At 50.3% G+C, this 21,817-nt stretch overlaps 1 protein-coding gene across 7 annotated transcripts in view; it reads right to left on the bottom strand.

Annotated features, from left to right (window-relative positions):
• The window catches only part of PLEKHG3 (pleckstrin homology and RhoGEF domain containing G3), a 44,076-nt gene that overhangs the window by 8,377 nt on the left and 13,882 nt on the right, over positions 1-21,817 (bottom strand). For 4 of the 7 annotated variants that reach the window (XM_023517613.1, XM_023517612.1, XM_023517608.1 and 1 more), the window contains 12 exons: positions 14,165-14,268; positions 7,357-7,746; positions 6,221-6,318; positions 5,150-5,219; positions 4,819-4,865; positions 4,586-4,736; positions 4,360-4,491; positions 4,068-4,250; positions 3,850-3,942; positions 3,530-3,616; positions 3,279-3,312; positions 2,890-2,988 (listed from right to left, as the gene is read on the bottom strand). In XM_023517613.1, the coding sequence (XP_023373381.1) occupies positions 2,890-2,988; positions 3,279-3,312; positions 3,530-3,616; positions 3,850-3,942; positions 4,068-4,250; positions 4,360-4,491; positions 4,586-4,736; positions 4,819-4,865; positions 5,150-5,219; positions 6,221-6,318; positions 7,357-7,707 (1,345 nt within the window). In that variant the 5' untranslated portion in view covers positions 7,708-7,746; positions 14,165-14,268. The remainder of the gene's footprint in view (positions 1-2,889; positions 2,989-3,278; positions 3,313-3,529; positions 3,617-3,849; positions 3,943-4,067; positions 4,251-4,359; positions 4,492-4,585; positions 4,737-4,818; positions 4,866-5,149; positions 5,220-6,220; positions 6,319-7,356; positions 7,747-14,164; positions 14,269-21,817) is intronic. The other 3 variants (XM_023517614.1, XM_023517611.1, XM_023517610.1) reach the window with 1 other exon arrangement.

Below are 21,817 nucleotides of genomic sequence, written 5' to 3' on the forward strand. Positions count from 1 at the left end.
AAAAAAAAAAAAAAAAACATTCGGCTGGCCAGTGGTGGTGGCTCACGCCTGTAATCCTTGAACTCTGGGAGGCCGAGGTGGGTGGATTGCCTGAGCTCATGAGTTTGAGACTAGCCTGAGGCAGAGTGAGACCCCTGTCTCTAAAAATAGCTGGGCCTTGTGGCATGCGCCTACAGTCCCAGCTACATGGGAGAATGAGAAAAGAGAATCACTTAAACCCAGAGTTTGAGGTTGCTGTGAGCTAAGATGCCAGGGCACTCTACTGACTCTGTCTCAAAAAATAAATAAATAAATAAGAAAGATTTGGCTGGAAGCAATGGCTCATGCCTGTAATCTTAGCACTCTGGGAGGCTCAGGCAGATAGATGGCCTGAGCTCAGGAGTTTGAGAACAGCCTTAGCAAAAATGAGACCCCATCTCTACTAAAAAAGTAAAACTAGCCAGGCATTGTGGCAGGTCCCTGTAGTCCCAGCTACTCAGGAGGTTGAGGCAGGAATATCACTTGAGCCCAAGAGTCTGAGGTTGCTTGGGTGATGTCATAGCACTCTACCCAGGGGGAAAAAGTGACTCTGTCTCCAAAAAAAAAAAAAAAAAAAAGATCATTTAATAAGTGACAAATATTTTGGATACAATAATAGACCTTACTTATCTATACAGTGCTCTTGTCTGCCCATCTCAGCTCTATAGAAGCAGAAAGACCTTGAGGCTGTCAGAGTTTGCAGCCTAAGTCCTTTCTCTCAGCAACCCCCTGGTCTATGCTTCACAGAGTTCCCATAGGTTCAATCAACTGAATTCCAACAGGCAGGGAGAAGGAATGTACAGACACTTTCTAGTGCTGAGGAAGAGCTGCACTCAGGGACACCTCTCAGGCAGCCTGTCTCTACAGCCATCCCACCTCTACCCCCTGGAACCCCTTGAGCACCTGGTAGCTCACACACCAGAAGACACCAGAAGTGATGCTACAACACCAAATCTAGAAAAGGAAGAGCTCACCTGTGATCAGCACCCTTTATTTTAGAAGGCTCAATGGTACAAACCATGCTTTAGACATGTTTATGTCTGTTTTCATAATTGGTAAAACCAGAAAAATAATCCAACCAACAAATTTTTAAAACCCCAACAATTTTAGTATTTACAAGCTAAAATCACAGCCATACGCAAATTTCAGCTCTCTAAAATGGTTCATTTCCTAGGTGGCTGGGATAGCTAACTTTTTTTTTTTTGGTAATAGCTTTATTGATTCACAGACCATAAAATCCACCCATTCAGGGTGTACAATTTAATGGCTTTAACCTTATTCAGAGTTGTGCATCCATCATTACAGTTATTTACTACTTCCACCTCCAACATTATCACTTGCTGAATACTTTCATGTACCATCAGCTTCCAATTCTAGGCAATTTAAGGGGAGCACAGAGAGAATTACAGAAGAAAGGAAAGGGAAATAAAAAGGTCCAGACTCTAATTTGAGGCTGCCTTTTTTTTTTTTCTTGAGACACAGTCTGTCACCCACAGTAGAATGCCATGGTGTCACAGCTCACAGCAACCTCAAACTCTTGGGTTTAAGCAATTCTCATGCCTCAGTCTCCCAAGTAGCTGAGACTATAGGCATCCTCCACAACACCTGGCTATTTTTTTGTTATAGTTGTCATTGTTGTTTAGCGGGCCTGGGCCGGGTTTGAACCTGTCAGCTCCAATATATGTGGCTGGTACCCTAACCACTGGGCTACAGGCACCAAGCCCTAATTTGAGGCTTTTGACCATAAAACTTTTGCAACCCTAGTTAGGTTGCCTAAGAGTTAAGATCTACCCAGAGCAATAGCAAACATGAAAACACAAAGGCTCTCCAGAGACCACCTGGCTCTACCTTCCAGAAGGCCAAAACCCACATGTCAATCCACACACGTGTTCAGAGGACCTGCAGGTCACGGCCAATCAAAGCCCAATATCCTTGTGAATGTAATCTAGGACCTTCTCAGAATCTTTCTCTCTTGGGGCCTTAACACAGTTCTCACCACAATCCCCACCCTCAGGTACATGACTTACACCAGACCCATCCTGGACCATGGACAGAATAGCAGCAAAAAAACAGACCACACACACAGGCTGCTGACTCTGACAGCCTCAAGGTCTTTCTGCTTCTATAGAGCTGAGATAGGCAGTCAAGTACACTGTATAGATAAGTAAAGTCTATTATTATATCTGAAGTATTTGTCACTTACTAAATGCTTTTTTTTTTTTTTGAGACAGAGTCTCACTTTTTCACCCTGGTAGAGTGCTGTGACATAACCCAAGCACACTCACTGCCACAGAAGTAAGAGCAAAAGCAAAGTTTCCTCTCCTTGAAGAGACAATTCATTCCAATAAATCCAGGGAAATAGCAGCAAAACCAGCAATTAGAAGAAAACCCAGGAGAGAAAAATGGAAGTTTTTCCTGAGACCTAAAGTCAATATTTCCTGTTTGGTTTTGGTGCCACTTGAAGTCTAACTCATTTTCCCCATGTCCTGCCTCTGCTCTGTGGCTCCAGGACTGAGCTGGAGACCATCTATGATGTCAGAGAGTTGCCCCTGGTGGACTTGGTATTCCAATCGCCAAACAAGTGAGGTTTACAGCCAAAAGGAGTTGGTAGAAGGTTTGCCCCATCCTAAGTGAACAAGTATTCCTCAGGCCTTCAAAAAGGTCAGTTGCCCAACCCTCCGAGGCCAAAAAGGGCCCAAGGGTGCAGCATGAGCCCAGGGAGAAGACACACCACATATCTGTTCACCACCACCCCACTCCCCCACCCGTGTCCTTTCTCAGAGTTTCTAAGAGAGGTAAAAGCTGTAGCCAGTCAGGCCTAGCCAAGAGTCCAAAAAAAAGGCCTTCCCATGCCTCCAGCCTTTCCCTTACCAGACTGCCGGCGCCCCTGGCGTACATGGGAGGATACCTCATCCTGGGAGGACCAAGCCTTCTTCAGCCGCTCTGGGCTGTAGCGGTACCGATTGGGATCTGTGCCCAGGACAGAAACAGTCAGGCCTAGACCCTGCCCACACCTCTGCCATCTGCCCAGATCCAGGGTCCAGAAGCCTCCCAAGTTCCCTCCGTCTTCCATCTGGGAGTATAAGGCCCCTCAGCGGAACCATACCCCTAACTGCAGCTGACCTTGGGCCCTTTCTGGAAGGAGACCCCTGTCCTCCCTGCTCCTGGAATAAAAGCATCAGACAAGGCTTCGCCAGGAAGCAGCCTGACCTAACAATGTGCATGATTAGGTCAAAACGAGCAAGAAGGAGAAAACTTACAACAGGAATCCATTTCCAAGATGGCTTCCTTGGCCTGGAAGGGAAGGAAACCCACCTGGTCAGCACCTTGCTGAGTGCTATGCCTCCCTCGCCCCCGGAAACCACTCTGGACAACACAGTGCTGCACTGAAGTGCAAGGCATTTGTACTGATTCCACTGTCAAGGCAGGGTCCCAGCAGGCCCTTCAGAGCTGGCTCAAAGGGACATGTTCTTCCTGCACCAAGCGGGAGCTGGGCCACCCTGAAACTCACCTTCTGGGGGATGATGGCGTGGTGGTTCTCCAGGATGAGCCTCTTAATGTGGTGAGTCCAACTCCGCTTCTCTTCAACTGTCTTGGCCTGGGAGGACCCAAGGGAAAGGGACTCAGGGTCACTATGTATAGGGGAGAGATGGAAAGGGGGGCCACCTAGGGGCCCCTGTGAAGCTGCCTTGACTCCTCCCCACACCCCTGAGGACGGTCTGGAAAGACACGCACTGTGCAGACAGAGATGCTGGGGCTCAGGGCAGCCAGGTGAGTGGAGGAGCCCAGAGTCGCATGGGGTGTCACCAGGTCTTGTCCCCCTGCCCTCACCTGGATGCTGTACTGCTGCTTGCTGTGCTTGTAGTGGGTGACAGTGAAGCACAGAGAGTCTCTGGTGCTCTCGATTAGCATCAGGGAGGAACACTGCAGCAGAGGGAATAGGCATCAGGTGCCACGGGCCTCCCAGGAAGAGCTGCCTCAGCCCACAGCACTGGGACCTAGGCCCGCAGGAGGTAGAGGGCAACACAGGAGGTGGGGGGCCTGGTTACCGGGATGTGGCCCTTGTAGACAAAGTGATCGCCCCGCTTCTTGGTGATGAGAAGTGTTTTGTCAAAGAGGAAGAAAGTCCTCTCGTTGCGCACACGGTGCACGCGGAACGTGCCCTCCAGGACGAGCTCCCCATAGATGGTCAGGTCTGGCCCCTTCCAGTTGATGAGCAGTGACTGAATCTCCTGCAGCAGAGCGGCCCACAGGCTCACACCAACCTGGGCTCATCTCAGTGGGGCAGCCACAGTCCTGCCCCCAGCCCTGCTCCCTGCGCCCACCCCCAGCCCCCAGCACCTGCAGCCGAACTGCATGTTCATGCCTCCTTTTCATGTCATTGATGTACCAGGCCACGCAGGTCATGGTGTCAATGGCATCCTCCACCACCTCAAAGCCATCTTCCTCTTCATCAAAATGTATGGCAATTTGCTGCATGGAAGACAGAGTTTTAGGAAACCCTGACTCAAAGGCCCCAACCCCTCCCACCCATGTGCTGGGGGTCTGGGGGGGGACCCTGGGCCACCTGGAGCAGCAGATGGTACTTGAGGATGCGCTGGACTGGCTTCAGCAGGTAAGAGCCCAAGGGCAGCGAGTGCTGCAGCACCTCCTGCCGGTCCCGGAAGAACTTGGCCTGCTGCTTGTCCCGCATACACTCTGTCAGGGCGGCCACTGAGCTGCAGTGGGGAGAAGTGGCATCAACACCTGGGGAAGGCCTGGTGAGGTGGGCTCTGGCTCCCACATGTCCCAATTACTCACTTGGGGTAGTTGTTGCAATACTGGGTATAGATATCAAACTCTTGACTCTAAAGAGAGACCAAAAATAGTGATTGCAGGAAGATGCCTATTTGACTATACAGAGGGGTGGTGCCCTGGCTTGCAAAGCACACGTTGTCCCCTTTCTCCCCAGTGGGTACACATCCATCTTTGTACCCTGGATGCAACCCAGAACACCCTTCACCAGAATGGGTACAGGACACCCAGCGCCTCCCCCAGAAAGGGAACTCAGTTGTCCTCTTCTGCTGGGAACTCCTGTCGCTCTGAGCTCCTAGCAGGGTAGGACAAGGATCAAGGACCCAGGCCATCTTACCCTTTCCACAAAACAGCTGGCCACAGCCACGGGGTCACTATTGCAGCCATCCAGGTCTCTGAGGAGCTGGCTGAGTGAGGGAAGAGTAGCCATTATATCCTCCACATCAGAGACATGCCCAGACTCACTCACAGCCAGTCCTGCTGTCATGAACCCTGCCCTAGGCAGCAGCCACTGCAAGAATCCAGCACTACCATGACAATGGGGAGCCCCACGGCTCAGCAAGTGGGAGGGAAGGGGGGCCCAGTACCCACCTGGGAGAGGACATTGATCCTCTGCAGGCAGGAGTCAAGTACACAGAAGCAGAGATTAAAGGGGAACAAGAGAGTGGGGACAAGTGAAGGAACCAAGGCTCCCAGCTCAGAAGGACACAGAAGACGGGGAGAGAGGTTGAGTCCCAGGGCCCCTTGCTTTTAGAAGGGGCTGCTATGGGAATCTCTGGGAATAGTGCCCCCCATTCCCTCCATCTGTGCTCCCTTTCTTTCTCCTACTCCTACCATGGGCCTAAGCCTTCCCTGTATCCTGCCCTCCTGGGCTTCTCCCACTTACACAGTGGGGGGTCCCTTTGCCCTTCTTAAAGGGTAAGATCCCTCCTGTCCTACCAACACCGCCCCTTCAAGCTCTGCTCTGCCTGACCAATGCCCTTTCCCTGGGGAGTCTGTGGTCCTAAGGCAGCAGACTTGCCTGGCCTGACCTGTGCATTCTATTGAGAGGTCATACTGTCTCCAGGGAACCCCAGCTTCCTTTGGAGTCAGTGAGAAGGAGAGAAAGAAATTAAGAGATATGTATGTGGGGAAGGAAGATGAGAAGCATTAACACATTCACATGCCCTCAAATGACTTCCCCCAATCCAAGAGAAAACACATCACCCCCCACCTCCCCAGCTGGTGTCCTCCCTCCTCCTTTAGAGAGCTAAAGACACCACTGCAAGGGGAGGGGGGCACCCACCTCTGCCCTGACATCAAGCCCTAGGCCTGGCTCATAGCCCATGAGGTCCAGGGATGTACAAGGCCCTCCTAGGCCCTGGGGTGGGCGTCCCAGTCAGAACACGCTAAGTGTCAAGTGTCATACCTGTTCAGTGCATAGATATTTTCTATGTTCCCGAAGAGGGTGCTGACTTGTTCTGGCTTCAGCAGCCCAGGTGTGTCAATGATCTTCAGGAGGTAGTCCTGTGCGGGGAGCGGCGGTCAGGACCCAGCCCCTGCTGGCACCATCCTGCCCCTACCTCTAGCCAGACCTCATTTCTGCACTACTATGACACCACTTCACAGATGTCACCTACTGTTTTGGGTTGGACAGTGTCCACCAAACATTCATGTCTACTAGGAAACAGCTGAATTTGACCTTATTTGGAAATAGTTTGTTTCTAGATGCAGATGTCATTAGTTAAGGATCTCAAGATGAGATCATATGAGATTTAGGATGGTTCCTAAATCCACAGACTGGTGCCTTTATAAGAGGAGAGATACAGAAAGAAGGGGATTTGAAGAGATTAGAATGATGTATCTCCAGGTCAAACCCTGCCAGCCACCACTGGAAGCTAAATGAGAGGTGTAGAATGGATTATCCCTCAGACTCCCAACCAAGCCTAACCCTTCTGGCCTCCTAAGCTAAGAAAGAATAAATTTTTGCTGCTTGAGGCTACCTGGTTTGTGGTAATTTGTTATGGCAGCCCTAGCACACATCCCTCCACAGTGAGGCAGAAACTTCCCCAGTGGTGGCCAGACAGCCACCCTTTCCATGTACCCTGCGAGTGTCAGACACTTTGCCTGTATTAGCCCTGCGAGATAGGTGTCTCTTCATTTCACACAGGAGAAACCTGAGGCTCAGACGCCATGGCCAAGATGCCGTGAGCGGGATCCGGATGTAAGGGGCCAGGGCCAGAGCCTGTTTCTTTAATGTGCTTGGTCCCTACAGAGCACAGTCTCTCAAGAGTCACCTTTCCAGGTAGGGGTCCCTCTTCTCCCTGGCAGCAGGGCTTACTCCTTGGGTACCTGCAGGAAGTTGCACTGGCCCAACCCACTGCTCTGGCCCAATGTCATGAGGAAGCATGAGAAATCAGCACTCCCACTGGGTGGGTAAGCAAGGAGGGGAGACCCGAGGTCCCCCCACTGCTCTACATGAAACAGGCCTGAGAACTCTCCTTCCCGTGGTGAAAGTGAGCTGCAGCTAGGTCGCTGGGCCGCTAGAGGCCCACGGGCGCTCACCTCCACAATGCTGCGCAGGTCCTGCACGTATGTGCGCTCCGTCTCCACGATCTCCCGCACCACGCGGCCCAGGTAGCCAAGCTTGTGGTGCGCAGCCCCGGTCGCCACCCGGCTGCCAAATGGGGAGCGGGGCCCCTTCACAGTCAGCCAGCTGCTGGAGTTGTTGTTGCTATTGGGAAGGTGCCGGGCCCTCGGGGAGCCTGTGCTGTTCTCCACAGGTGCCTCAGAGCCATTGGGCTCTTCCATGGCACCGTGGCTGTCACGGGAGGAGCCTGATGAGGAGGTGGTGGACATCAGGCTCACCGGCCGCTCCTGGCTGGCATCTTGGTGGAGGGTGGCAGACACAGGCATCCTGGCATCGCTGCCCCGGATGGGCACTCCAGGGATATTCTGCAGCAAAACAGACAAAGGGCCAACCTCTGAGTGTCCACAGAAAGCAGAAGGGTGACCCAGGCGTAGTGGTTCACACCTGCAACTGTAGCACTCTGGGAGGCCCAGTTGGGAAGATTCCTTGAGCTCAGGAGTTCAAGACTTGCTTAAGCAAGAGAGAGACTCCATCTCTACAAAAAATAGAAAAACTACAAGCGTGGTAGTGGGCATCTATAGTCCCAGCTACTAGGGAAGCTGACACAAAAGAATTATCTGAGCCCAAAAGTTTGAGGTTGCTGTGAGCTATAATGCCCTCACTCTACCCAGGGCAGCAGAGTGAGACTCAGTCTCAAAAAAAAAAAAAAAAAAAAAAAGCAGAACAGTGTTTAGGGGAGGGTGGGGTGAGACAGGAAGTTAGTGTTCAGTGTGTACAGAGTTCAGTTTTATGAGAAGGAAAATGTTCTCTGGATGGTGACGAGGGTTGCACAACTGTATGAATGTATGTAATGTCATCAGCCTGTATTCTTTTTTTTTTTTTTTTTTTTTTTTGAGACAGAGCCTCAAGCTGTCCCCCTGGGCAGAGTGCCGTGGCATTACAGCTCACAGCAACCTCCAGCTCCTGGGCTCAAGCGAGTCTCCTGCCTCCGCCTCCCAAGTAGCTGGGACCACAGGCGCCCGCCACAACGCCCGGCTATTTTTTGGTTGCAGCCGTCATTGTTGTTTGGCGGGTCCGGGCTGGGGATTCGAACCCGCCACCTTAGGTGTACGTGGCTGGCGCCTTAGCCGGGTGAGCTATAGGCGCCGAGCCTCAGCCTGTATTCTTAAAATTGTTACCATACTAAATTTTACATTATGTATGTTTTACAGCTAATAAAACAAAACTGACTCCTAAGAAGTGCTCCCTCCTTAGACTTCCTGAGCACTAACGAGGTTGCCCAAGTCCACTTCCACTACTCCAGCAAAGTACTTGGTCTCAGAACCTCAGCTCCTCACCTATAAAATGAGGATTAATATGACGTGCCTCAGGGCTGTGTCCTCAAGGCAGTGATGACCTGCCACCTGTAAGATCTGAGCATGTTGCGGGGTACAGCCAAACCTTCAACATGGTATTGATAATAGTTATCGAGAAGCATTTCCCAAATGCCACCTTCTGGGCCTTTCCTGGGGTCACCGTACAGGATAAGCCAACATCTGGCTCTTATCATGTTAAGATAACACACATATCAGAGGATAATGTTCTCTCTGGGATTGCAAAACCATAGAGGCACCAGTGGCTTCACACTACAAACCTGAAACCTTCTGGATACTGAAAAGGGAGAGGGGAGAGTAGCAAGTAAGCCAGCACTACTGCCTCACCGCCGCACCCCCAATACCTGGGAGAGGCCTCTCCTGACTCACCCCAGGCCCTGGGAAATTCCCCAGAGCTGTGCCAAGGTGTCTGAAAGCTCCCCTCAGCACAACTTCACCAGGGCAGCACAGAGGCAGGAAACTGTGCCCAGGTGAGGCAAACACAGCCTCAGGCAGACTTTATTACCTGCTCAGACACACTGGCAGGCCTGCCTGGAGCAGCAAGGAGGCAAGAGGAAGGGGGATAGCTAGAGCCTACTTCAGGCTGTGCCTGTGGGAAGAACAGGGACATTGCATGCCCACCCCACAGGGTCAGAGTTCACCAACACCACTTTTCAGCACACATATTTAATTTTTATTTTCAGGCAGAGTCAGGGTGGCTCACACCTATAATCCTAGCACCCTGGGAGGCCACGGTGGGAGGAGCCCTTGAGCTCAGGAGTTTTGAGACCAGTGTAAGCAAGAGTGAGACCCTGTCTGTACTAAAAATAGAAAAATTAGCTGGCCATGGTAGCAGGCATCTATAGTCCTAGCTACTTGGGAGGCTGAGGCAGGAGGTCCATTTGAACTGAGGGGTCTAAAGTAGCTGTGAGCTAGGCCAATACCATGGCACTCTAGCCTGGGCAACACAGTAAGACTTTGTCTCAAAAAAAAAAAAATTATTTCGAACATAATTGGAAAAAAGGTTTGCTTAATAACAGAAAAAAGGTTCCTGGGCAGCCCTCTCATCCCTACTGACCCAAGTCTTCTATTTATAGCTCTAGGGCTCAGAATCTGTGAGACCATAGACATGGCCAAGGGGCAGAGGCTTGAACCACAAGGCAGCCCTAGAAGCTGCCATCACTCTGGTACCCTTGGCACCAGCCCCCTTGTTTTCTGTGCCTCTGGCTTAGCCTGGAAACCAGTACACCTGAGAGTCTGGCTTTTGCAAATGTTCTCTCTGCCTTTGTGTTATGACCTTGAGACCCACTCCATGTCATACCATCCCCCAACCTGTGTAACTACATCCATCTTTAGGTTTCGGATTAGACACTACCTCCTCTGGGCACCTTCTTGTACCCCCCAAATCCAGGACCCCTCTTATAGTCTCCCACTGTGAGATATTGTAATTAGCTGGAGGTCCTCTGCTCTAGACCTTGTGTTACTTAAAGGCAGAGTTTTTAAAGGCTGATGTGACAACTGGATAAGGACAGTGAACAAACTAAGGCTTTTACTGAGCTACAAGTCAGAAGTGGCAAGATTGCTTACAATCCCACCACTAGCCCAGCCAGCACAGCACTGTGTCACTCTGCATCTCCCCAGAGGGGGTCACCTCTGGGGTGCTCCACATAAGCCTCTCAATTTGCAGCTGAGGGCACCAGCCGGTGTTCCCCTCTGCACCACAAGGCAAGGCGCACTAACTGATTAACAAGATCATTTTGGTGAAACTCTGAGACTCTCGGGAGCACTCCCAGGGAGACACAGTGCTGCCACTTTTCCCTCCCTCCTCAAGAGCCTTTACACTAATCAACCTTGCCTGGTCACTGGTGGTAGAGCATACCTCCACATTTCTAGCACAGACAAAAACCCCAAGGTCTACCCCACTTAACTCTCTGATGTCCTCAAAGCACGTGGTGCAGTCAGGCACCTACCCCCTCCATCCCCATCTGTCCAGGAGCTGGAACAATGGGGCAAGGACTTCTGGCCTAAGACCTTTCCCAGCTCAGACCTGGGGTCAGTCAGTTCCTCTGGGAAGGCTTAATGGCTTAAGGCCCAAGTCCCAAATGCATTTCAGTCAGCCAAGTCACAGCCCTAAAGCAAAAGATTCATCACAGCCCTCAGCCCCCCCCCCCACTATCAGATTTAACTCTAAAGGGGATCTTCTAAGTGCCACTCTTTAGGGACCCCATGGCAAGAGAGTGGCAACATAAGCACACTTTAAACTAAAGGGCCTTTTCTACTTGAAGTTTGCTCTGTTTGAACATAGCTATCTGCCTGCAAACTGAGCCTCACATTTTGAAAATAGTACCCATACTCAAATCTTCCTAGGGCTGAAACAAAGCCTAAAGCCAACCCCTAAAATGTTCTAAGTATTATGTGCGTATTAAAGGTCACTCATCCCTGGTGACAACCCTATGACCGCATTTTACAGATGTAGATGGTGCAGCAGAGTTCATGCCCTCTTGCCCACCAGATGTAGATGGTGCAGCAGAGTTCATGCCCTCTTGCCCACCAGATGTAGATGGTGCAGCAGAGTTCATGCCCTCTTGCCCACCGCCTCCCTAATGGGTTTCATGCCAGCCAGGGCCACAAACAAAGGATTAGTCACAGCCCTGGATGTGGGTGACTTATGAAGACTTGAGAGGTTGGGACTTATAATATGACACTTTAAAGAACTAAGTCAAGATTCCTAACCACTATTTCTCGACCTGCTACTCTGTGACCTCTGGCCATTCACCCTCCCATTGGAAGAACATGGTAAACTACACATTTCAGTTCAAAGGACTACAAATAAGGTCATGGGTAAGCAGAAAGGAGAAAGGAAAAAACAGGTCTCCAAGCTCAGACTGTAAATTCCTTGGATAACTGGCGAAGCCCTGTAGCGACCAGGAGGACTCGTTGGAAAAGAGCTAGAGCTCAAGAAAGAGGGATAAAGAACACACAGGCGGTAAGCCCAGGCAGAGCAGGGCAGAGTATAGTCAGGGTGACAATAATCCCACTGCACTCAGGCCCAAGAGACTGATCAGAACCACCCCGTGTGCAGCTCCAGCCCTGGAACAGATGGCCAGATTACCTGCCCACATGCTCCCTGGGGAGGGCCGACCTCCTCTTCTACCTCCCAAGCCAGGAGAGGTGACAAGCAGAAGCAGCTGAACCCTTACCCCAAGTACCTGCACCCCACCTATCTTTTCATACTCGAGTTTCCATTCCAAGTATCCCATGACCTCCATCTTTCTTTCTTTTTTTTTTTTTTTATTGAATGGTAACTATGTACATTAATGCACTTCTGGGGTACAGTGTGGGGTTTTCACATGCAATCCGAAATACTTCCATCGACCTCCATCTTTCGATATGAATCAGTCCAGCTAGTCATCAATCAGTGAATCAGTCTTCCAGAAAACTCTGTTCCTTCACCTGTGAAGCCCTCTTTGACAAGGTCTCTAAAGACTTTTCTTTCTGATGAGTCTAAGAAGCAGCTCAGACATACACCTTTAAGGATTCAAGGGCAGGGGCAGGTGAGAGAGAGATCAGTTTCTTTCCTTTTTTCTTTAAATTTAAATGTAATCCACACCCTTCCTCCACCCACACCTGTCCTGACTCCAGTCTGCAGGTAAGGAGGCAGGCAGCCACAGCAGGCCCCGTGGGCTCCCAGCACAGCTGACTGGGTCCACATCCTTCCCTCTCCACTGTGTCTCAGCACCAGGCCCTCCATCTGACCCCACAGAAAAAAAAAAAAAAAAGAAAAGATATATATACCCCAGATCTGCACTAACCTCTTATCACTTAGGCAATAGGACTCTGCCCTCCACCCTTCAGAAAGAATCTGCCCTGGAACCTGCAGAGGAATCCTAGATTCAACCACATTCCCTATGACCCTCCCTCCCAGGCCGGTGAGCTGAGAAGGCAGGAGAGGGACACTTGGGGGTGAACCCTCCCTTTGGGGGGCAGATTTGCCAGAGACTCCCCAGAAAACATACTGGTCCAGAAAGGCTGATGTTATCTTTACCCATACCCAGGAAGCAGAAGCCCCCAAAGCACCTCCGCCATCTACATGTGAGAGGGTTCCCCAAGGGCAGTTGCTCAAAGGCCCCAGTTGGAACAGAATTCCCTGGGCACCTGCACACAGGGAAAGTCCTTCCTCAGGGATGGCGACTGTGCTGCCGCTGCACGCACCTTCTTGCATCTCAACTACAACATCTAGACATTTAGAAGGCTCTCAAAACTAAGGAAGCTTGGGGCGGCGCCTGTGCCTCAAAGGAGTAGGGCGTCAGCCCCATATGCCGGAGGTGGTGGGTTCAAACCCAGCCCTGGCCAAAAACTGCAAAATAATAATAATAATAATAATAAAATAAAAGTAGTCAGGTGTTGTGGTGGTGCCTGTAATTTAATAAAAAAAAAAAGAAAAGGCAGCTTGATGGCCTTCGCCCTTCTCCCAGAACAATCCCCTCAATCCACTTTTGGAATCTCCTCAGAAAGGGTGCCAGAAAGAAGCAATCAGCAAAGTTACCACTTTGCCAAAGTGGGCAGCAGAGTGAGCTTCTAGATCTCAGCTGAGGTGGGGAAGTCGCTGGCAGTGCTCTGGCCGGGAGCAGGGCACCACCCCAGGCCATTCTGCTCCTCACACTGTCCCCTGCAGAAGCTCTTCCATCTCCTCCTCCTCCCTTTTCCCTGCCTGGAGGGCTCTCCTGGTGAGGGAAGGGCACTCTACTTCCCAGCAGTCTCCTCCCCCTGACCCTCCTCTCCCTCCTGGAGATTCAGGGGCCCTGAGCACCCTAAGGAAGAAAGGACAAGAAACAGCTCCCAAGGGAGTGATTCTGTTTACTGTGAGCAACGTGACTCTTGTGCAAAGACTGTGCCAAACAGTGTGACCAAAGTTTCTGGGCCACCCAACCCCAGCCCAGCTGGCTCAAATTCATTTTCTCTTGGGAATTTGTTTTCCCACCACCTAAGACCAGCAGGAGCCCATGAACTGGCTGGGTCCCTGCAGCAGGGCAACAGCTGCCAGAAAGGAAAAGGACTATGGTTGCTGGACTGGGGGCCCTCCCACCTGGCTCCAGGAGGAAGTCTGGGCCCACAGACTAAAGACCAGAAAACTCCCTTGGCCTTGCCTCAGGAGGGAAGGAAAGCCCCTGGCACCCTGTTTTAGAGGGAAGGCTGTTTACTCAACCCCCACTGCTCCACTTCCCCATAACCCCTGCATTTATTCATGTTATTTATTGAACCTGCAATATATCCATAGACCTGCTCCCTATACAAATTTAGCCCAATCACTTCCTCCAGGAAGGTCCCCTCAACCACTTCCAATCCCTCCCAACATACACACTACTGCAGGGTGAATGACGCCCCAAGCAAGGAAAGCCACATCTTTCTCCTTAGAACCTATGAAGCTTACCTTACATGGCACAAGAGACCTTGAAGATGTGATCAAATTCAGGATCCTGAAGTAGGGAGATTATCCTGGGTTATCTGGGCAGGCCTCATGTGATCATAAGGGTCCTTAAGAGAGAGACCAAGCAGGGGTCAGAATCAGACAAAGCTCCCTTGACAACAAAAGCAGAGGGGCAGAGAGGAAAAGATTGGAAGGTGCTACATGGCTGGCTTTGAAGATGGAGGAAAGGGCCACAAGCCAAAGGATATGGGCAGCCCCAGAAAGCTGGAAAGGGCAAGAAAGCAAATCTGCTCGGAGCCTCCAGAAGCAGCACAGCCCTGTGAGCCCTGTCTGACTTGTGAGCTCCAGAACTTTAACAAATGTGTGTTGCTTTAAGCCACTGCATGCATGGAATTTGTTACAGCAGCAGTAGGAAACTAATATACACACCACTTTGAACTCAAAGGAGCTGGAATACCATGGAAAGCACTGGCCTTAGGACTTCCTACATGCAAGGGTTTCTTCTGGACAAGACCATGAACCAGCTGGGCTGGGCCTTCTTTCCCATCTTTCCTTCACCTCCAGAGGTCAAGGTACCACTAGGTGCTCAATAAATGCCTGCTGGAAAGACTACGGGATGGTGCCTAGAGTGAGAAAGGGCAGCGGGGGTGGGGAGGTGGGGGGTTTGAGGTCAAGACCAAAGCCAGTTCCTCCTAGATGAATGTTTCCACATTAGTCACTTCCAGCCAGTTCCCAATCAGCCAAGAAGCACCAGGATCAGTGACTGCTCATTCACCTTAGCAGTCCCACCTCACTCGGCCCCAGACCAGGGGGTAGGGCAGGGCACCGTGCTCTGCCATGACACATACCAAATGACCAGTCACAAGAGACTGGGAAGAAAGGGAAAGCAGTCAGGTTTGGAAAGGAGACTGAGATGATAAGATCTCTCTACAAATACCCCAGCAAATGCAGTCCATCAGGAAGGTTCACATAAACATATACAAAAAGCAAATGAGGGCAATTACTGTTGGTTACAAACTGCTGATGCTCACAGCCACTGTAGGTCAACTTGGCTTCCAGCACAACTTGTAATTATGTAAGGAAATGACACACTGTCCCCAGAAAAGGGAGCAACCAAAGAAAGTCCTAAAAGGTGGTGCTAGAAATTATCCCTAGAAATCACAGACAGATCTGAAGTTCCCAGAGTCCTCGCCTCTCTCACCACTAGGTCAAAAAGCTCACAGGGGCTCAAGTGGCTAAGGTGCCAGCCACATACACCTAGGTGCTGGGTTCAAATCCAGCCCGGGCCTGTCAAACAACAATGACAGCTGCAACCAAAAAATAGCCAGGCATTGTGGCGGGCGCCTGTGGTCCCAGCTACTTGGGAGGCAGAGGCAGGAGACTTGCTTGAGCCCAGGAGTTGGAGGTTACTGTGAGCTGTGATGCCATGGCACTCTACCCAGGGAGATAGCTTGAGGCTCTGTCTCAAAAAAAAAAAAAAAAAAAGCTCAGAGGACCCCCTGCTACTTACCAGCAAAATTCAGGGTAATTACCTGAATTACCTAAATTACCAAATTACATCTTTGTAATTACCAAATTAGGCATCTGTTCGACACCCCCACTTTAGAGGCTGCATATTTGAGGCCTCTAGGCTGGGGAGCTGGTGGCAGCTGCAAGAGGAGGAAAAAGGAGCCACACCTTCAGAGCTACAGCATTTATTACCAGTCAGGTTCAAAGGCACTAGAGAATCTCAGGTGGGAACCAAGTGGAAACCAAGGGGCCTCATTAGGTAGGTCCCTCTACTTTCTCTGTGAAGAGAAGACGCAGGGATGCAACAGGGGCCCACAGAGTTAAATGCAATAGAGTCATGCACGGGCTTTGGAGTCAGGCAGACCTGTTGGAATTCCAGGTCTTCCTCCACTCCCCTGGCCATATGTATGTGGCCTTGGGTGAGTCACTTGACTTTACTAAGCTTCAGTTCCTCACAGGCAACAGTAACAGTGCCAACCTCCATGGGCAGTCTCTTGGACTGAGATGATATCTCTAAGTCATCTGTCCACCAGAAGCAGTGGTGGTGGTTGACGACAATGATGGAGGAATCACCTATTTGTTCCACAACTACCAGGGCATGAGAATTTTATGACTTTTACCTAAAATTTTTGGCCCACATCTCAAATTAATAATAAGTTAAATGTGGTGACCCAGCATGACCTGAGCCTGAGCCATCAAGCCTATGTTTAGCTACCTTTTACAATTCTAACATGTGGACCGTGATCGCACAAGGGTAGATCCCCAGTAATTCAGCTGGAAAGGAAAGAGCAGATGCCCATGCCCATGCCCATGCCCAGAGAAGGTCAAACCACAGGGTAAGTGTACATGAGTCAGAGTCCCATTGCTCTAGCAGGCAGGGCCCATTCCTTAGGGTTTCACAGGGAGAGACAGCATGTCCTGCTATGGGCTGGACAGGATCAGGGCCATGAGGATGACAGGCCTGAGCAAAAGCAGGAGGCAACTTGGGAGAGCAAAAAAGCACAAATTAGTGACCCAACAAAAACCAGTCTTAACACTGGTCATTGAGATTTAAACCCAGTTTCTGGGAAATAAGACAAAGCAGCAAGGTACTGGGAAAGACCCTGGTGTTCAACCATTTCCAAAGTCACGGGGAACATCAATTAGGGGAAAGAAAGAAGGACATGTATGAAAGAGCCCAGAGATTGCAGCCAGCCCTCCTCCAAACCACCCAGCTCAAGAAATCAGCGAGTTCTTTGTGCTGCAATATCAAATCTCATTGGAGGGTAACACTGTCTTTCCTACCTAAGTTGCAGAACTTGGGAATTCATTCACTGGGCAAGTATTTTATCAAGCACTTACTTTACACAAAGACATGGGGCAGCCTAGTGGGAGATACAGGATGAGTCTCAAACTAGACACCACTCCCAAGAGCTGTTATCTACCAGGAGGAAAAGGACAGGGACAGGCACATCCCTAATGGTAGGAGGTACAGGGCCCTTAGGCTGCCTCAGGTAGGAAATTCCTTCAACCCTCCCCAATACAACACTTGGGCCCTGGAGATACTGACAGGAATAAACAATGTCTCCCAGGAATTTGAGCTCTAGAAGGAAAAACAGCCATTATCAATGGAATACTCACAAAATAATGCCTGGAGCTGCTAGTACAGAAAAAATAAACTGTGCTAACAAGTAGAGGGAGTAGCTAGGGCTACCTGAGGGGACCAGGAAGCTTTCCAGGAGGAGGTGACACTTCAGCTGAGTCATGAATGATGAGTAAGCTTTCGCGGGGTGAAGAGAAGATCTGAGGGGTCACGTGTCAAGGGAGCACATACAGGAAAGCTGAATCCTGACAGGTCTCAGGCCACCCTTGCAGCCCGGCCTGGGGGACTGACGGCATCCATGTGGCTTGGTGGGGAAGGTCTGGAAGAACAACTACCAAGACAGCTAGAAACGGCTCCAGGAGCCGAGGTGTAAGAATGAGCTCTAAAGAGGCTCAGAAAGCAGGCTGTGGCCATAGGTGTCTGTAGGACCAAGGAGTGTTCCAGATGAATGCAGTGACCCAAAAAGGCGCTGACTGATCCCAAAGAGCTTAGAGGAGGAGACAGAAGCCCAGGGGATGGTGGCTAGACTGAGAAATGAATGAGATGTGTTCCAACCATGTGAACAGGGAAGAATGAGGCCCCAAATACATATGATATGAAGTTACACATAAATTAACATAAATTCTAAGAGCAAGGAGATAACACCTACCCTAGGAAACTGAGACTCCAGGACTCTAGGTCTTCACTGGAAGGGAATCTACCATTGGGGATTTCAAGCCAGCAGCTCTCAACTGGGCCAGAGTAGAGGAATTTTTCCATCCCTAAATTCTCACTTTTTTTCCCCAAGTACATCAGAATGAAGAGAGCCAAGCACCAGCAGAGTGGTTCCTGCAAACACTCCCTCCCCAGCTCTAAAAGAGCCTCCAGACCCAGACAGGCGCATAAACCTGAGCAGCCCAGGCAACAGTAGGCCAGACCTCCCTCCCGTCCCCACCCAATCCTGGCCGCCTTCCCCAGCCCTCAGTCCTCCCCAAGCGCTAAGCAAGAGAAAAGTTCCACAAAGCCCCCTTTCTTTGCCCTGGGCTCTGACCTTGGGCCTGCTGCCTGACCCAGAAAAGTTAGGAAAGTGGGTGCTCCAAGGCAGATCCTGTAACTCACACACAGGTGTAATTGCTCAAGGCAGCTAGCCCTTCAGCAGGGTCCCCACTTCCCCTCTAGGATGCCAGGAGGCCGCTCTCCACCGGCAGCACCTACCCCATCCCCCACGCCCTCCCTTCCCCTTCCCAGGGGCCTCACCATAAAGCCCTGAGAAACTCATCCAACCAGTTCCTAGCAGAGCAGAGGCGCTTCCTCACTCAGCTAGAGGGAACGAAGACCAAACCCCCACAGAAGCAGTGTCACTGCCACCAAGCCCCAGAAGCTGGTGTGCACACACGGAGAGGCTCAACCCAGGTGGCAGATTCCACCCTGGGAAAAGTAAGACCCAGATTCAGGGTTGAAAGAGTTGGTTGCTCCCGCTGTGCAGGGTTACAGAGTTGGGGGTGCCACTGTTCCCAAGGTGGGTAGGAGTGGGGGACAGGGTACAAAGAAGGCTTTAAGGAACTCTTTCATCTGCTCTATCAGCTGCCGCTTGATTTGATCCAAAACAACCACCCTCTGTGGATTCTGGGAAAAGGAAACTTCAGGAAGTAGATCAACTGCTTTTCCATGTGTGCACACATGCATGTCCTGTGCAACCTTAGTTAATCACCAACTCCACAAGTTCAAGACTCTAAAGCCCCATCAGTCACTTCCATCAAAGGCTTGCTATCTATCACCCAGCATATGAGCAGCCAGGGCAGATAGATACATAGGGAGCCGCTCTCCTATACCGGCTCCTCTCCTACATCTGCTCCAGTATGGGCTTCAGTTTTTGAACTTCAAGAGGAAAACCCGACTTTTGCTCCAAAACCCATGGCTAGCAGGTTTGGGCGGGGGCGGGGGGGGGGCCGTAGTTCTAGCAACGCTTGAAGACCCAGAGTCAAGAAAGCCCCCATCACTCCCTGGCCCGGCCCCAGCTGAGTGGGTACCTACCGCTTTCCTCAAAAGGGCTCCCATCCAAACACCGAGAGGGCGGTGAGGGGCCCAGGAGCGGCATTCTTCCAGCAAGGCAGCAGAGCAGTTAACAGGCTTGGGGTGAAAGCAGCAAGCTGCCACCAACAGCCTCGGCAATTAAAGTGCCCGCCGCCACCTCCTGCAAATCCTGGTCAATAAACGTCCTATTCAGAACCAGTTCCATGTGTGGGTCAGACTTTCTGCATTTCTCTCATTCCTGATTGCCTAGCACAGGAAATACAGCTTCCCACCACAGCCACGCAGGTCCTGACAGTTGAGGACCCAGGCCACCATCCAGGAGGTGAATCCCACAGGATGAGGAGGTGCAAGTATCGCCAGCAATTAAGCACAGGGGATACTAACTGCAGGAAGTCAAATTCTGAAGACTACAGAACAAAGCCAGATCTTTCACCAGCACAACAATACTCTATTTATGCAGCACCTCCCCCATTCCACGTCCTGGAAGCCTAAGGATATTAACCCTTCTGTCCTCAGGACAGTAGGGATGGCAGGGTAGAGCAGGTGAGCGTAAGGTATTGTTATCGCAGAGGAAACTGATCAGGAAACTGAGGCACAAATGGCTCCCAAAACACCAGACTGAAATAATCTTAGCTAACATTGATTAGGGAGTGCACCAGATGTTGTACTAGATACATTCTCTAAGCAATCTTCTGGCAACACTCCTGAACCAGGGCCAAATAGTTGGGTAGGTGAGAAAACCAGGGTTTGCTGGAATCCAAGATTTCTTTTTTTTTTTGAGACAGAGCCTCAAGCTGTCCCCCTGGGTAGAGTGCCATGGCATTACAGCTCACAGCAACCTCCAACTCCTGGGCTCAAGCGAGTCTCCTGCCTCCACCTCCCAAGTAGCTGGGACCACAGGCGCCCGCCACAACGCCCGGCTATTTTTTGGTTGCAGCCGTCATTGTTGTTTTGGCGGGTCTGGGCTGGGGATTTGAACCCGCCACCTTAGGTGTACGTGGCTGGCGCCTGAGCCAGTAGAGCTATAGGCGCCCAGCCAGGAATCCAAGATTTCTGTGCAACACCACCTCCCATCGATCTGGAGATGGTGTGGTCAAAGACATCCTCACTCAGCCCCTCAAGTAACAATTTGCTCAGAACATGGGGGCAACCTAGGAATTCACAACTCAACCTGTAGATGCCTCCAGAACCAACATATGACCAGCAGAAGACAACCTGAAGACACAGGCCTTCCTTTGCTCCCATACACACTCATAACAGAGACACTAATCTGCACAGCAGCTCAGTGACTGGCAAGTAGCCTAAACTGCTTTCTGTAAGTGCCCTTGTGCCTTAATGCAATTACAACCTCCTAAAGGCAAGAACCAGGTCTTCTAGGGTTTTGTTCCGCCCCCACCTCCCATCTTTTAAATCCTTACTTTCTAATTGTGACAGCTGTATAAAAATGTGCCAGAAGAAGGCTGAAGCACATATTGCAAAGGGATTTGGGGGCTCACGTGATGGGAGAAAAAAGTAATGCCCAGCCTGGAAGTCCAAGCTATTTACCTCTTCTCTGTTCCTGCCTGTACCCAGCACAGATGACAGCTCCAAAATCAGGGTTGAGATGACTTTCTATCCACAAAGAAGATGACTCAAACTCACTCATATTTATTGACAGTATAAATCACGTGCCAGATGCCAGCAATACAGTAGTAAGACAAATCCTTGCTCTCATGGAGTTTACATCCAGTGGGAAAGAAAGCCACAAGTAGATAGACAGATAACTAATATATTTCTGGAGAGTGGTAAGTACTATGAATGAGACAGAGCAGAGAAAATAGAATGTGACTGGAGGATGGGAACTTCGCTAGGTAGGGATGCCTGGGAAGGCTTTAAGGAACCAATCCCTGAATAGAAACTTGCATAGGGGTGGCACCTGTGGCTCAAAGGAGTAGGGTGCCAGCCCCACATGCCAGAGGTGGCAGGTTCAAACCCAGTCCTGACCAAAAGCTGCAAAAAAAAAAAAAAAAAGAAAGAAAGAAAAAGAAACTAGCACAGACAACAGCCAGACAGGCAAAGCCCTGAGGGACAAGCCTTCTAATAACCTTTTTCTCTACTCCACCTTAACTATCCACTCACAAGTTTGATATGCACTAGACCTCATCACCAATAAGTACATACCTCCAAAAGTACATGAGGAAACAAACCATAACTAAGGAGTTAGTAAATGGAATGAACTGGCACTCAGAGACATAGAAATAAAACATCTGCAAAAGACTTTTAAAAATGAATATTTAAAATGACTGCAAAAATAAAAGAAATAATAACAACCAAAAAAGAACAAGATAGTATGGGGAGGGAGGAACAGGGCAATTAGAAAAAGTACTAAATAAATATGTAATATACGGTATTGAAATATAAAACCCAATAGTTGGCTCAAATAGAAAATTAAACACAGCTAATGGGAGAATTAGTGAAATGAAAGATAACTGAACAGGCTCAGCGCCTGTGGCTCAAGTGGCTAAGGTGCCAGGCATATACACCTAAGGTGGCGGGTTTGAATCCAGCCCAGG

This window comes from Otolemur garnettii, unplaced genomic scaffold (assembly GCF_000181295.1).
Source record: "Otolemur garnettii isolate 467f Iridium unplaced genomic scaffold, OtoGar3 scaffold00115, whole genome shotgun sequence".
In the NCBI taxonomy this organism is placed as follows: domain Eukaryota; kingdom Metazoa; phylum Chordata; class Mammalia; order Primates; family Galagidae; genus Otolemur; species Otolemur garnettii.